Below are 15,574 nucleotides of genomic sequence, written 5' to 3' on the forward strand. Positions count from 1 at the left end.
TAACACACAGTGATAATCGGCGATAAACACGTGTTTTTTTCGACTGGTAAGTGACCGGTGATCTGGTGATCCGCGATAGTTTCTCTTTGTAGTTCACAGAGAGGAAGCATAAAGGACAACAGCGCCATCTGTCGGCGCGTATAAACCCTCACAGCGGGGAATAAAGGCGGCAGCATCCTCCTGCGATTCGAGCATCGTTTCGGTGAGGGCAGCTTCCTCCCGCCGCCACACTCATGAGTGCCGCCTCGGATCGTTGATAGCGGACAAACAGAAGGATTATGGCCAAACACCGCAAAGACAGAGACAGCTGGGGTGAGCGCGCGCACACCGTCTCACATTTGGCGCACATAGAAACGTGATTCTTGCCGAGGCCCATTGAACGCAACGCAGCCACTTAGACTGTGTTCGAGCCCATGACGAAGCTTGTTGTTTATCGTTGATTTCTACCACTACACCTTTAAAAAACATCTTAAATAAATCCAATGCTAATAGTAAATGTGTGCACAACGTGTATTTATTTGGCGCTATACGGCGGATTTCGATCAAAATTGTGTATTCTTCAAAATCATTAAAGCCTCATTTTCAGCACAAATACACTGATGGAATGATCCAGGCTCACGTAAGCCTGAAAACAACAATCTGATTTTTATTGTTTTATTGTCTCAGATCCCCTCCTGTCACTGTTTGTGGTGCAGCAAACGTGGAATTATGTAATAGTGCATGACATCAGAAAGAAGATATTGATCTTAGTGTCAGCTTTATGGCGTCATCATCATCATCACCTCCATCACCGTGATGAGGTCCAAATTATCATCGGGCTCTCTGTGTGGACTTTGGATAAGCCTGAAATGGGAATTCAAGACTGAGTGAATGGATTAGGAGCAAAGAAAGAGGAGAATTCTGCTGTTTGTTAGAGGAGGTATGGAAGTAAATCTGTGCCATCAGAGTTTGAATTTGAATTTTGAAGGTTGAATGTTTTTAGCATCAAAATCAGAGTTTGAAGTTGAATTTCTAAGGTTGAATTTGTTTGGCATCAAATTATTCAGCCTCAAAAACGTCAACCTAAAAAAAAAAAAAAAATTCAACCTAAAAAATTCAATTTTTTATTCAATTTTTTTAGGTTGAATTTTTTTTAGGTTGATTTTTTTTTTTTTTTTTTTTAGGTTGATTTTTTTGAGGCTGAATAATTTGATCCTAAACAAATTCAACCTTAGAAATTCAACTTCAAACTCTGATTTTGATGCTAAAAACATTCAACCTTATAAATTCAAATTCAAACTCTGATGGCACAGATTTACTTCCATAGGAGGAGCATTTACCAACCCAAACCTGATTTGAGCTGAAGGGCAGAAACATGATCACACGAACAGGAGTCATACAAGAGGAGGCCTTTGTAAACGGGTCAAAGGGGTTATAATTTGCAAATTAAAAAAAGTATACCTTTTACAGTTAAAAATATGTGAGTGGAGTTTCATGTTAAAAACCATCAAAGTCCCACAATTTTCTGTTTAGATTTCACAGAATTACCCTGCTACAAGCGGTGTCTAGGCCTGAAATGGCTCATTTTAGACATCTGTGCCATATGTATGTCACAGAAGTGCAATTCTCTACTTCTTATTTTGTTAACCCTCTGGGGTCCACAAACACACCGGCGCGTCCAGATCTATTTTTCATCATATTTCTATTAATAAACTAGGAATATAATATCACAGAGACTTTGTTCAACCACTTCCTGAAAGTACAGTTTCTTGTTTGTACATGATCCATCAATTCCAGCCAATCCTAGAAGGTGAAGAAGATCACATGGTCCAGCAATGTCAGTTTATGCCTCTCTTTGCAAGTGACTGGAGTGTGTGTCGTCTGGGATTCTCAGTAAAACACACCAAAATATGTTCAGAGTCCCTGGACCCCAGAGGGTTAAACACACCACTTGAACCTGTTTTGTACAAAGCACACATGTACAATGATACCAGCGGGCTGTTATTGGTCCTGCCCTGCATAGTTTTGACGAGTGGGCGTGGCAAGCAACAGCTCCTTTCTATTTAAAGAAATACATACAGATCCGGTTTGTTATTTATATATTTTTTGGTAGGATGTTCTTTCCGTTCAGTGTCTATGCAGTATTTTGGTCTACAAAATGTTATTTTACCCAGATTTTTTACTTTAATTTCCATTTACTTCAGGATCTTTTTGTACACCAAGAGATGCCATTCTTTGACAGCGTGCCTTGAAAAATATGACACACCCTAATCCAACTGTGTTCCTCTAAAAACTATATTTATCGTGTATTATAATGACATTTGGGAGGTATTATATTTTTCCAGTCTCTTGCATGGCTTGGCAGTACATTTGTGCAGGAGAGGCGTGATCTACAGCAGACTGGAAACTCACTGAGTCAGTGCCTGGAAAGATCTGCAAAGAGCGCTTCAGTGCACATGATCTCCTCAGATACAATCAGGGCTCGCGTGGCCTGATTCATTATGATGATTAACATCCATGCAGGCTGTTCTATCAATCCAGAGACAGTAAAGGACACAACTTGCTGAGTGTTTTGAGGCTGCTGTCATCACTCACTCTTCTCACTAAAAAAATACCTGCACAGAAATTCTGAAGCTCCATTTAACTGATCTTTAATTAATAGTAATGAGATTTTTAGAATAAATTAATGAAAGCATAAATAATTTATTGACTGGCTGGATCATATTTGGATCAGACTTTCACAGAAACATGGAAGATATTATTCTAACATATTTAAATAAGTAAATTGCCCTTAAGGGTAAGGGACACAACTGTAAGCAAATTTTTGGCTGTCCATCCATCTTATTTTTAAAAAATGTTTTTATTTTTTTGCCAAAAGTTAACTTCTCAAATGAATAAACAGTCAAGATCTTGCCACACATTTCAGCAGCTTTTGTCGCCCTCTACTGGGCAATGTGAGCATTTCACGGTTTCTGTTAGCCCAAAATTCAGCAAAAAAAGGCATTTGTAAATATTAGAATTGCATGATTTATTTATTTATTTATTTTTGGCATAGCTTTGATCTCCCGGTAATAATGTATAAAAAGTTGGACTATGAGAGTTTTATGGTTTTTGAGCTTTAGGACGCAGAAGGTTTTGACGTACAGATGGACAGAAAGACGGACGGAAGAACAGCAGTTTTTCTCGATAAGCACAACTTACAGTGGTGAATAATTTGGATGTTAAAAAACAGCACTTGTGGGAAAGAACCGTAAAACTATTACATTTTCTGGTGTTTTCTTCTAATTTTTTAAAAAGTTCCTTGAATGCTTTCAGTAGAGTGCTGTGATTAAAATAGACAGGACTGAAGCTTGTTACTACTAGTTAAGTCTTTATAATCACAACTGTTATATTCAGTTATTTAATAAAATTACCCTGAAATATGAGCAGAACATATTTGGCTGTAAATAAGATGAGTGCGTTCTTTTCTAAGATAGCTGTTAATCTAGCTAGCATAACTCCTGGCCAGAAACTAAATTAAAAATAAATTAATGAATAGATACATGAAGGGAGTGTATTTGTACTATCAAATATACAACTGACTGCAAATTCTGTTTACCTGTTTGAAGAACAGTTTTTACTATTGTGGGGCTGCATTTTATGAAAAGTATGACATTTGATCTCAGCTATGATTGCTGCTGCCACAAGCTAGTATGAGATACTGTAGCATTGAATAGGCCACATGGCTATTGCGGCCTATGTGCTGAAATATCAATTTTCAGGTTTGTAGCCTAACCATAACCTTACAACTATAGTCGGCCCCCCGAACATAGGGGAGGGTGCTAGCTAGCACCGCTGCTGACCATTAATAACAATTGTGTTCATGTTACATTTTTCATCAAACAAAATAGCAAGCTAATATTTGCACAGAAGGCATGGAGTTATTTACTTGACATATGGGAAGAGTAAAACAAACCACAGCAAGTAATGGGGATACTATGAAGAGGGTCTTGTTAGCAATGATATTTTGAGTGCTTGAAAAATACTTAGAGAGTGACTGTAGTACAGTATATTTCAGAATGTGTTGCACATCTGTTATGCTGGCTTATGCTATTTTGCTAACCTCTGTCCACATCAGTTTATTTACAGCAAACAAGCTCATTTTAAATAGGCTTGTTGGGGTGACTGTTGTGAAAGTGTAGTGACACGGACCCACAACAGGGGGCGCAAATGAATGGTCAATAGATGAGCCAAAAAATAACAATTTAATGTTGTGAAGGAGCACAACGAACATACAGACAATCTCAGAATATGGTTACAGTCAATCCACAAAGGTGACGTGTGGGCAGGCTCGAGGATAGAAGACGTCTGTCCTGAGAAGAGCCGGAACCACACGATTTCCGCCGCCACCGAACCTGGTGAATACTGGAGCCGCCAAGTCCCGAATTCCCAGGTGATCACCGTCCCCGACTGTCGGATCTGGTACTGCTGGCGAAGAACAAAGACAGTCAAGTGTGGGTGTGTGTACACCCAGTAACAACAACGGTGGGAATGCCACCTCCACCTCTAACACAATATTCTGCAGAGTACCGCAGTGATTCCTCAGGGGAAAAGAGTGCCGTCCAGCATTCACTCAGCTTCCACAGAAAGAGGGACCGGTACTCCTGCAAACACTCACAATATACGGATTATATTGTAAACACAAATGGCTGAGGATATTACCTCCAAAGAAGTACGATATCTCGGCGATGAGGTGGAGATGACGTCTGGGTTTTATGGAGTGAGATGATGAAGAATGAGTGACAGCTGTCAGGAAATAATGAGTAACAGCTGTCACTCCCGGCTGTGTCCCTGGCGGCAGCGCCCTCTCGTGCCTGAAGCCCGCACTTCAGGCAGGGCGCCCTCTGGTGGTGGGCCAGCAGTACCTCCTCTTCTGGCGGCCCACACAACAGTGACACCATTATTTTCAGAACATCTGGTAGCTAGAAAAACAGTTGGTTTTCAGAAGAACAAGCTAACCTGAACCCTAACGCCTTGTATGCTAACTAGTAGGTGCCTCATCATGCTGTTGAAGTAATTTTATTAAATACATTCTTTTCATTTTAATATTTTTTTCTGGGCACTACCCAAACAGGTTTTCCTTCTGTTTTGTCCCTCAGGGTCCCTTAGTGACAAAAATGTATATGACTGGAGTTCAGAGGAGGAGGAACCAGATGGACGAGCTCAGCCCGTCCAGGTGCTCCTGGTCAAAGATGATCACACCTTCGAACTGGATGAGCCGGCGTTGAGCCGCATCCTACTGGCTGAGGAGGTCAGAGACCGGGAGGTGGTAGCCATTTCTGTGGCTGGAGCTTTTCGGAAGGGCAAGTCCTTCCTTATGGACTTCATGCTACGTTACATGTATAACCATGTAAGTTTCTGCACCTGTGCAGTGAAGGCCAGAAATAATAGCGTCTGTGAATGAAAGGAATTGACTTTATGAGACAGCAGAAGTGATATAATTATTCAATCTATTATAAAAGCAGAAAATCATTAAGAAAGATGGAGCAGCAATAGGAAGTAAAAGATCTTCTGCACTGGACTATCCCAAGGACAGGAGAGTACATCACACTGTATGTAACAGGGGTTACAAATACAAAAATCTTCTGTCCTTAGAGAAATATTTCATTTGGACAGCAAAAATGTAGGTGAGTGCTTGGTTAGTTCATCCCAGCCAGGTTGTGTAGACAATAACTCCAAAACAGTAAATGCTATCATCTTGTTATTCATCAAATTAAGAAGAGCACATAATGAGAACAAACTGATTAGTTATTGTGAACTCAGATCTATCAGAAAAGATACTTTGTTTTTCATAGATGTGTCTGCCACTTGCAAGATGGTTCGTGGAAGCGGAATGCATAATAGAAAGTTAGGACAAGCTGTGGTTCAATTTACAGGTAGTAGTTTAAATGGACTGCATTTATATAGTGCTTTTCTATCTCCATCAGACACTCAAAGCGCTTTACAATTATGCCTTACATTCACCCAAGCACACACCAATGTCAGGGTGCTGCCATGCAAGGTGCTCACTACATACTGGGAGCAACTGGGGATTAAGGACCTTGCCCAAGGGCCCTTAGTGATTTTTCAGTCTGGCTGGGGTTTGAACCGAGGATCCGCTGGTCTTTAGCCCAACGCTTAACCACTAGACCAAGGGTTTTCAACTCCAATCCTCGAGGGCCGGTGTCCTGCAACTTTTAGATGTGTCACTGCTTCGACACACCTGATTCAATTAATGAGGTCATTAGCAGCACTCTGGAGAACGTGGCTACATACGGAGGAGGTAATTCAGCCATTTGATTCAGGTGTATTGGACCAGGGACACATCTAAAAGGTGCAGGACACCGGCCCTCGAGGACTGCACCCTGCTCTAGACCATCACCTCCCTAGTTTGGTTGCCATCTGTTGAACACGGTGCACATTGCGTGCCTGTCGGTGCGCTATGTCAACCATCATCCTCCTTCATATCAGCGTGTTGTAGCAAATCAAGCTAGCAAAAACGGGGATAAATATTATGCCTACTACATGTGCAAATACAGGATGAAATATACAATAGAATGGGAAAGCAACAATTTAATTAAAGAATAGATGGAACATTTGGCTGGGGATGGTGCCAAATTTGCTTATGTGACCCAAGATCTGATTGTGAGAGCTGTCAGATAAGGTAGAGAGCACACAGACATGAATGTGAGCTATTCAGACAAATATAAAAAAAAAAAGAGAAAAGATTCTGGGGGACTCGTGGACTTTCATTCCCTTAATGCTCCACAGATAAGCATCAGCCGGATGAGCCTCAGGGCCTGGATAGGGTTTACTCTCTCGTCTCTACAGAAAAAAAGATCAACTCTCCACAACATGTCATTCAGTACAGTGTTCACCGGCCCTCTGCCAGAATGTCAGAGCTGAGTATTCAGTAGCTTTATGGAGTTACTTGTGGAAATTCTGCAGAGCGGCTGATTGACTCACAGCCAAGAGAACCCGATTAGAAAACTGGTGAACAACAAAAGAAGCAAAGTATTACAAACATAAGAACAGGTGACCTTTGAACTCTTGTAATCTTTTGGTTCTCAGGCGTCTGAACACTGGCTGGGTGATGCAAACGAGCCCCTCACCGGTTTCTCCTGGAGGGGTGGCTCAGAGAGGGAGACCACTGGGATCCAGATCTGGAGTGAGGTCTTCCTGGTGGACAAGCCAGATGGAAGAAAGGTGGAAACTGTGCACCACGCTCTACTTTAATAAAACATGCTAGTAAAACATAATTTGGTTCAGTGTGACCTTGATCCTAACATTTTGGACTGCTTCTTATCTATTTGTCTTCATTTTTCCACAATAGTATATATTTTAGAGATGTAGTCATGTTGCTTTGTGCACACCTGATCCTGTCAGATCTCAGAGGTTAAGCAGAGTAGGTCCTGATTAGTATGTGGCTAGGAGACCGGCTGCTAAGGAACACCAGGAGATATACACGTTTCTCTGTGTACGTGGTCTCCACATATGATGTATTGCATCATCTGGGTAAAAGGTGCACCTGAAACCCCATGATTTAATTAATATATAAATTAGATCACTGTTACTGTGGTGATTAACATTTTATATTATGCCCACAAGATGCCCCCAACCTCTTTGCACTCTGAGCTCTATTTTGATAGATTTCATGGCACCTAAATATCAGAAAGGAGTTTGATGCACAATATGACTTTGCACTATGCACCTCCAACTGTGCACCATAGATCATCAAGATAGGGTCCATGTTAGGAAATGTTTAGAGGGACAGATGGATGGATGGACAGACGGTGTCACAATTTCAGAAGGCTAGAACCCAAAGTTGCAGACAGTGACCAAACAGGAGTGGAAAGAAAATAATTTTTCTAAAACTCAGGTTGATAACACGAGTCCAAAATTGAGAAATATTTCAAAAGATTGGGAACCAAGGAGGCAAAAACACCAGGAAAAGGGGAGACAGGTAAACAGAACTGACTAACAACAGGGCCAAAACAAACGGGAATAAGCAAAGTGAGGGCAAAACAGTGAAAACCTTAAATAGTGACATGTAAGAGAGGACAAGAGACAGGTGTGGTTAGGTTGGTAAAGGTAGACCTTACCCATGTGAAGTGCGTTGAGGTAGCATTATTGGCACTATATAAATAAAACAAATTGAAATTATATTGAAAATTGTGACTGTGATGATACACACCTGTGAAGGTACACCAAGTGACAGGGCCACGCCTACAAACACACAGGGACTGACAGAGAGAAACATCAAACCACAAAGAACCTTGGGGTGAGTAGCACCTAAAACAATCCATAAATAATTACCAAACTAAAGGGAAACTCAAGAAAGGCTAAAGTGTGACATACAGGAAAACACGACAACTAACAGACAGGACATAAGACAAAACCAGGGGACAGACCACAACACACAGTGCTTTCAACTAAGTCACCATCTGTGCTGTGTTTGGACAGACAGAGGATCATAAACAACAGCCACTGAGCTTATAGTGAGTCCGGTGGTCTAATGGGTCAGTGTTCTACAATTTGTGAGAAACAACCTCAAAAGCACAATCTTGTTTTGCTTTCAGTCTGAAGCGGGGAGCCACCTGTAAGCCTTTATCATATGATATTAAGATGTAGAAGGTCACTAATTTAGGCACATGTAAAGTATTCAAAATGAATCCAAAGGGAAGCGCATATAAAGCAAATGAAATCGGTCCCAGAACAGAACCTTGAGGCACACCACAAGAGGGAACTGCAGAAAAGAAGACGTAATTGAAAGCAGTAATGGGGAAAAACTCCTTTCACGGACATTAACAACATTTCTTATCATCTGAATTAGATTGTTTAATTAAACTTACACCCATGTTAGCCAAAGGTGTCTTATGTCTCACCTGTCCACAGTGGGAAATCTTATGTAAAGTTTTTCAGTACACTTGTTGCATTTTGTTTGGCACGACACTCTGAAAGAATAAGTTTGGCTCGTTGTGGGCTCTATGAGAATAAATGTACAGATCTTTGACAGAGAAATATAGACTCACTCGATCACAGATAATAACATACAGATACATACTATAAAATTAAAAACAAACCAATAATGTTTTCTGTCGCACTGATTCAGGGGTTCAAACACTAACCCAAACCCTGACACTGTTTTACTTAGCAAACCACAGGCAGGACGAACACGCAGAGTAACTGATCATGAAAACCTTCACCTGTCTCATTAGGTCGCTGTGTTGCTCATGGACACCCAAGGCACGTTTGACAGCCAGTCCACCTTGAGGGATTCGGCCACTGTCTTCGCCCTGAGCACCATGATAAGCTCCATGCAGGTAGGACGACTTTTTGTGTCAGGACGTGAACGTGAGCAGAGGACTGATGATCAGTATGTCTAAGTCTGGAACAGCAGGTGTTTTTGCTGTGTTGTTGTTGTTTGTTTTTGGTTATTTGTTGCTTAGTTTCACAGCACGATTGCTCAGATTATTTCCTGAAAACAAATTTTCACAATATGGTGGAAATGTTTTATTAAAATTAATTTGAGATAGAAAGGATGAAGTGGCAGCTCGAGGGATTTGTAAAATAGTCTTCATATATGCTGTTTTTATATTTAAAAATCTTTATTTTTTTCCTCTGATCAGCATGTTAGACCCACTGAGATGTTTATTTTTATTTAATCTTTTTTCAGGTTTACAACATCTCTCAGAATGTACAGGAGGACGACCTTCAGCACTTACAGGTAACCGCCATCAACACCTCACGCACCAAATAAAAATATATATCTGTAGACGCATAAATCCACCCGCTGCAGCTAAGTCTCCCAAAATAATTCTAACAATGAAGTAATCTTATTGAGCAAGTAAAAATATTATTACGTCCGCCAAGGATGTAATAAAATTATTAGTGTTCATTTATTTGTCTGTCTGTCTGTTAGCAGGATTACGTCAAAACTACGTGGATTTTTATTTTTATTTTTTTTACCACAGATAGATATTAGGCCATGGAAGACTCCATTAAATTGTGGAGGTGATCCGGTGTCGCAGATCGAACAGCCCCCCCCTAAAAATAGGTCCACCCTGCCTTCACTGCGCATGCATCATTTGGGACCACAGCAGATCGTCTGAGTCTGACTCTCTACACCCAAAGAGATCGAAGGGAATAATGTGATTATTAACCATCAGATAACAAAGTAAAACCTCTTAAATCATTCTAAAGTCAGTTTTAAGCAGAAATGAGGTGATAATCAGTGAGTCGTTACTGACTCTTTGAAATGACGGAGGCGCAGTGAACGCAGCAGCAACAGCACATCAGCTGTGGCGCTCTGATCACATCCTCCGTCTTTTATGATGGAATAATGCTGAATTGATGTGGACATGATTGTTGTACAAAAGCTTCAGATATCTGTCGCTGACACAGATGATGACTGGAGTGCAGTTCGAAGCATAAACGAGGTGATAATCGGTGAACTGCGGCTGATGCACAGAATGACGCATGCGCAGTGAAGGTAGGGCAGACCGATTTTTAGGGGGGACCGTTCGATCTGCGACACCGTATCCAGATTCTGGATCAGATTTCTCTTTATATAGCCTTTAAAGATTACTTCAAAACTACTTCACAGATTCTCAACAAATTTGTATCACAGATAGATATTAGGCTACGGAAGACTCCACTGAATTATAGAGGTGATCCAGATCTAGATTCTGGATCAGGATTTTAATTTGTATGCTTCACTTTGTCAGATTTTGAGGATTACGTCAAAACGACTTAATGGATTTTCACCACACACTGGTGTTAGTCGTCGGAAGACACCATTAAATTTTGGAGGTGATGTGCATCTGATGTGAGGAGCTCAGCCCCCCCCCGCCTTCACTGCGCATTGCATCATTTCGGAGCGTCAGCAGCGATTCACTGATTATCGCCTCGTTTCTTAAAACTGCACTCCAGTTATCATCAATCTCAGCGCCAGATATCTGAAGCTTTTGTGCAACAATCATTTGTGCATAAAAGACAGGGGGGGGGCTATCAGAGCGTGACAGCAGCACGTCTGAGTCTGACTATCTGAGTCTCTGAGTCTGACTCTCTACACCCAAAACGATCAAACAGAATAATGTGATTATTAACCATCAGATGACAACATAAAACCTCTTAAATCATTCTAAAGTGAGTTTTAAGCAGAAAGGAGGCCATAATCTGTTAATCGCTGCTAACGTTATGCCACGACGCATGCGCAGTGAAGGCGGGGAGGTGCTGAATCCCCAGATCCGGATTGTGGATCAGGATTTCGCTTTGTAGACTTTTAAGGATTACATCAAAACTGCTTCATGGATACGACATCATGATGTAAAATCAAGATCAGGAAGACACTATTTTGTTTCAGCTCGTGAATTAAATATCAGATTGCAACATCTTGATCAGTCGGACCATTCTGGATCAGTATGCAATTATTGCATTGTGTTGAATCCAGATCCAGGTAATGTTTGGGTCACAATGTGAATCACATATCAGTTATTTTGAGTCTTCGTCAACCCTTGGTGGACATCAGAAATCTCAGATTGCTCTTGTTTGATCTGAAAAGCTCGGAGTGCGTTACATGCCCTTTGGTTTTGTTTGTTACTTTATTTCAGCTTTTTACTGAGTATGGCAGACTAGCAATGGAGGAGACGTTTCTCAAACCCTTCCAGGTATCGTGTATTTGCAACATTGTGCTTGTTGGTAAAATTTGAGTGAAAAATCAAACAATATAACCACACACTCAGATTTTTGTATTGTCACTGTGTTTGTTATTTAAATTGCATTTACAAATTATTTTTGGCCTCAGTAGCTGGAACTATATTGTATTCAGGATTGTTTTATGGTTTTCCATGTTAAAATTACAAGAATAAACAGTCAATTAAAATAAACTCATACGAGTATGTAAACTACTAGTGAATTAAATCTACAACCTGTTTTGTTTTTTGTTGTTGTTTTTTAGTCCATGATTTTTCTTGTCCGTGACTGGAGCTTTCCATACGAGTTTCCTTATGGACAAGAAGGAGGGCTGAAATTCCTTGAGAAAAGGCTGAAGGTCAGTCATCGTCACTGATGTTCATCTGCAGAGGTTTTAATTTGCAGTGATCCTAAAGGTCTTACGGGTGGAGCCGAGGCAAACTCAGGCATGAATAAATCATTATTATACACGTGCTCCTCAGATCTTTACATTTTTATTCTACATATTGGGTTAGAAAACATCACACAACTTTGTAACAATACCACAAAACCATTTCTTTTCCCTTCCAAAGATCTCCTCCAGTCTGAGGAATGACATATGTCACTTGGGCATTTATAGGAAAAAAAAGTTCAGCATGTTATTTTATTCATGTTGGTCCTTCTGTCGTCCCCATGAGAAATTGGCCAAATGCTGATTCTGCAAAATGGGAAAAAAATCAACGAAAATTACATCACAACTTTGCAGAAAGCTTCAACTCTAATCATCTGTCCTGTTTAGAGAGAATTCAAAATATATTAATAATACTTATTAATTAGTGATACACAGCAATTAGTCTATGGTTTTGTTTTAGTTATTATTTATCTGTTTTATTAAAATTGTGTTGGGCTTGAATTTTCTTCTTCCACCGTGCAAGGGGGAGGGGCCAGTAGACCTAGGGTCCACTGGTCCTAGAGTCCACTAGTCTGAACCTCTTTATATTATTTGATGGTGTATATTACAACCCTAAACTGTAATACGCACGGTGGATTATTGGTTGGCACTGTTGCCTCACAGCAAGAAGGTCATGGGATTGATTCCCACCTGTGGCCTTTCTGTGCGGAGTTTACATGTTCTCCACGTGTTTGCGTGGGTTTCTTCCAGGTGCTCCGGCTTCCTCCTGCATTTAAATACGTGCAGGAGCGGTGAATTGGAACCTTTATAATTGCCCTTGCAAAAGAGATCTCGATCTAAACGGGCCTAATCTGGTTAAATAAAGATTAAAGTAAAAATTTAAAGTTCACAAATAAATGTAATACATTCAAATAGCTAACAAACCAGATCCAGTTTTGTTCAATTTCCAAAAATAAAACGTATGATTCTGTTGACATACACAATTAGTCGCCTTTAATTGTACTGTTGTCTATAAATCTATTGAATTGAAAATCAACAAATAATGGTAATTCAGCTTAATTAAATGTTTGTTTTTTAATTGTCATACTTTTGCAACATTACTTACCTACTTTAGTGCAACATATGGCCTACCATAAATGTAAAAACAACTTCAACATGCTTTCCTTAATACTAGGACTATGACCAATGGACCCTAGGGCTAGTGGGAAGTTCCCCCTATACATTGCCTGCTGGTTGCTAGTGCAGGCTAACAAGTTTGCGAACATTAATTTTTGGTGAAATAGAGCATCATACATATTGTTTATCACAAGAAAAAGTGAAAGAGCATAAATCCCTCTCGCAAAAGAAGTGAAATCTCCAAGCTCACCACTAGATGACACTAAATCATACAAACTGTAGTTTTAAAGCCAGCACTTCTTTTGCCGCAGTGAAACCAGATAAAACGATCCACTTTTTAAAGCATGAAAATGATAAACACGATCGATGACTGTGTGGATGTTTTCGCTGCACAGATTTCAGAGAACCAGCACGAGGAGCTGCAGAATGTGCGAAAACACATCCACTCGTGCTTCACCAACATCTCCTGTTTCCTGATGCCTCACCCTGGCCTCAAAGTGGCCACGAACCCGCTCTTTGATGGAAGACTTAAAGGTAGGACTCAGTCTACAAACATGATAATCTGGATGAAACCTACAAATGTTGCACAGTCTCAGTTTCTCCACCCGCATCCACAGGAGCCTATAGTTATTTTAGCTCTGTCATGGGTGTTCTGTTAGGTGGCTTCCCTCACAAGTCTCCTACCAGCATGGTCACTCAGTCTTTGAGAACTGCCTGCTTGACCCAGATTTACCAGACAACAGTACCATAGTGTTTTAATTTCTGAATGAAGTCCCAGACATATTCAGTGACTAGGAAATAAATATTCATGCATCCATCGTATCTAACTTAAGAAAATTGGCTGTAAAAGTGATGATTTGATTCTTATATGTAGAATGAAACAACTTCCCAACTTTTTGTGAAATGTGTTGCAGGCCTTAAATACTGGAACGGAAGTATACGAACAAATGACATAAATCAATCAAACAAAACGTGAAATATCTTGAGTTCATACTGTCTGTGATGAAATAAAGATCAAAATAAATGTATGAATCACCAGTTTTTTGTGGGGGTTTTTTTGTGGGTGTGTGTGTGTGTGTGGGGGGGGGGGGGGGGGGGGGGGGTTGTAGAAACAAACAAACAAGCAAAAAAAAAAAAAAAAGCCACAGAAGAAGTGCTGTTACAATGAAAAATTGTTAGTCATTTGAGATGTGTAGAAAAAGAAATATGTTTTATTTGATGGTGCTGGTTCGGGAATCACGAACAAAAGAAAAGCCATTAAATGGAGGGGGAAAAGCAGTTGTTTCAGCTTGTGCACAGCAGCACCATTGCAATCAATCAATCTTGATTAAAAATTAAATTCACATTATTTACAGTGCCTTCTTTTAAAGGTATAGGTGTATGAGTGAACAGAAATAACGGTTCGGTGATAATAAGACACTAGTGTGTTGCCCGTGGGGATCCACGGCCTCTAGATTGGGTAGTGTTTATAAAATAGGTAGCTGACATTTTTCAAGGGTAGTAATAAATTATGCAAAGTTTCTATAATGATTTGGAATGGAGTGTGAGTCCAGAATGTAATTATCAATGTCTGTTGTTCACTGTTGTTGCATAATATCCGTAATTTCTCCAAAAATATTAGTTCTATCAACTTTCCATTTTAGCAGCGTTCATCCTTGACCCAAAGTACATAAGCATACCAAATGGCAAATGCCAACTCTCCCCAGTTTCTCCATGATCGAAGCTACACACACGGACACAGAGACCACTTGGCTTTTGATGTATAGATGAGGGCAGCACAGTGGATGTGAGCACTGTTGCCTCACGGCAAGTAGGTTGAATCCCATCTGGTTGTTTCTAGTCCGTGTTTGCATGGATTCCCTCCAGGTGCTCTGGCTCCCTCCTGCATCAACTCCGTCACCGTGATGTTGGCTGCTTTGTTTTACGTTAAACGCCGTCTCACCCGATCAGGCTTTACTTGCTTGAAAAACATGTACCTACATATGTGAATCTTAAGAGTTGCAAACATTTCCACCGGACATCATTTCATTAGAAATTCCAGCTCGTGCATGGAGAAAAGGTGTGCACATGGTTTTTGTGCATACATATAGTTTATAAACAAGGCCCCTTGAGTAAATCTAAAGAAACATATTTGTGTTTGAAAAATAAATTGTTGTTGATTGGCTCTCTGTCCTGCCTAGAGATCGATGGTGAATTCATAAACAACCTGAAGGTTCTGGTTCCTTGGCTTCTCAGTCCTCGTAGCATTGACGTGAAGGAGATCAATGGGAGTAAAATCACCTGCAGAGGCTTGTTGGAGTACTTCAAGGTCAGAACACAACTGTATGAGTGTGTGTGTGTGGGGGGGGGGAAATATATATATATATATATATATAT

General features: G+C 40.4%; 1 protein-coding gene across 1 annotated transcript in view; it reads left to right on the top strand.

The window, feature by feature from the left end:
• The window catches only part of atl1 (atlastin GTPase 1), a 27,821-nt gene continuing 12,247 nt past the window's right edge, over positions 1-15,574 (top strand). The window contains exons 1-9 of the mRNA XM_034159385.1: positions 1-312; positions 5,118-5,368; positions 7,069-7,203; positions 9,216-9,320; positions 9,674-9,724; positions 11,610-11,666; positions 11,957-12,049; positions 13,594-13,732; positions 15,379-15,506. Of these exons, the coding sequence (XP_034015276.1) occupies positions 279-312; positions 5,118-5,368; positions 7,069-7,203; positions 9,216-9,320; positions 9,674-9,724; positions 11,610-11,666; positions 11,957-12,049; positions 13,594-13,732; positions 15,379-15,506 (993 nt within the window). The 5' untranslated portion in view covers positions 1-278. The remainder of the gene's footprint in view (positions 313-5,117; positions 5,369-7,068; positions 7,204-9,215; positions 9,321-9,673; positions 9,725-11,609; positions 11,667-11,956; positions 12,050-13,593; positions 13,733-15,378; positions 15,507-15,574) is intronic.

This window comes from Thalassophryne amazonica, chromosome 19 (assembly GCF_902500255.1).
Source record: "Thalassophryne amazonica chromosome 19, fThaAma1.1, whole genome shotgun sequence".
NCBI lineage: Eukaryota > Metazoa > Chordata > Actinopteri > Batrachoidiformes > Batrachoididae > Thalassophryne > Thalassophryne amazonica.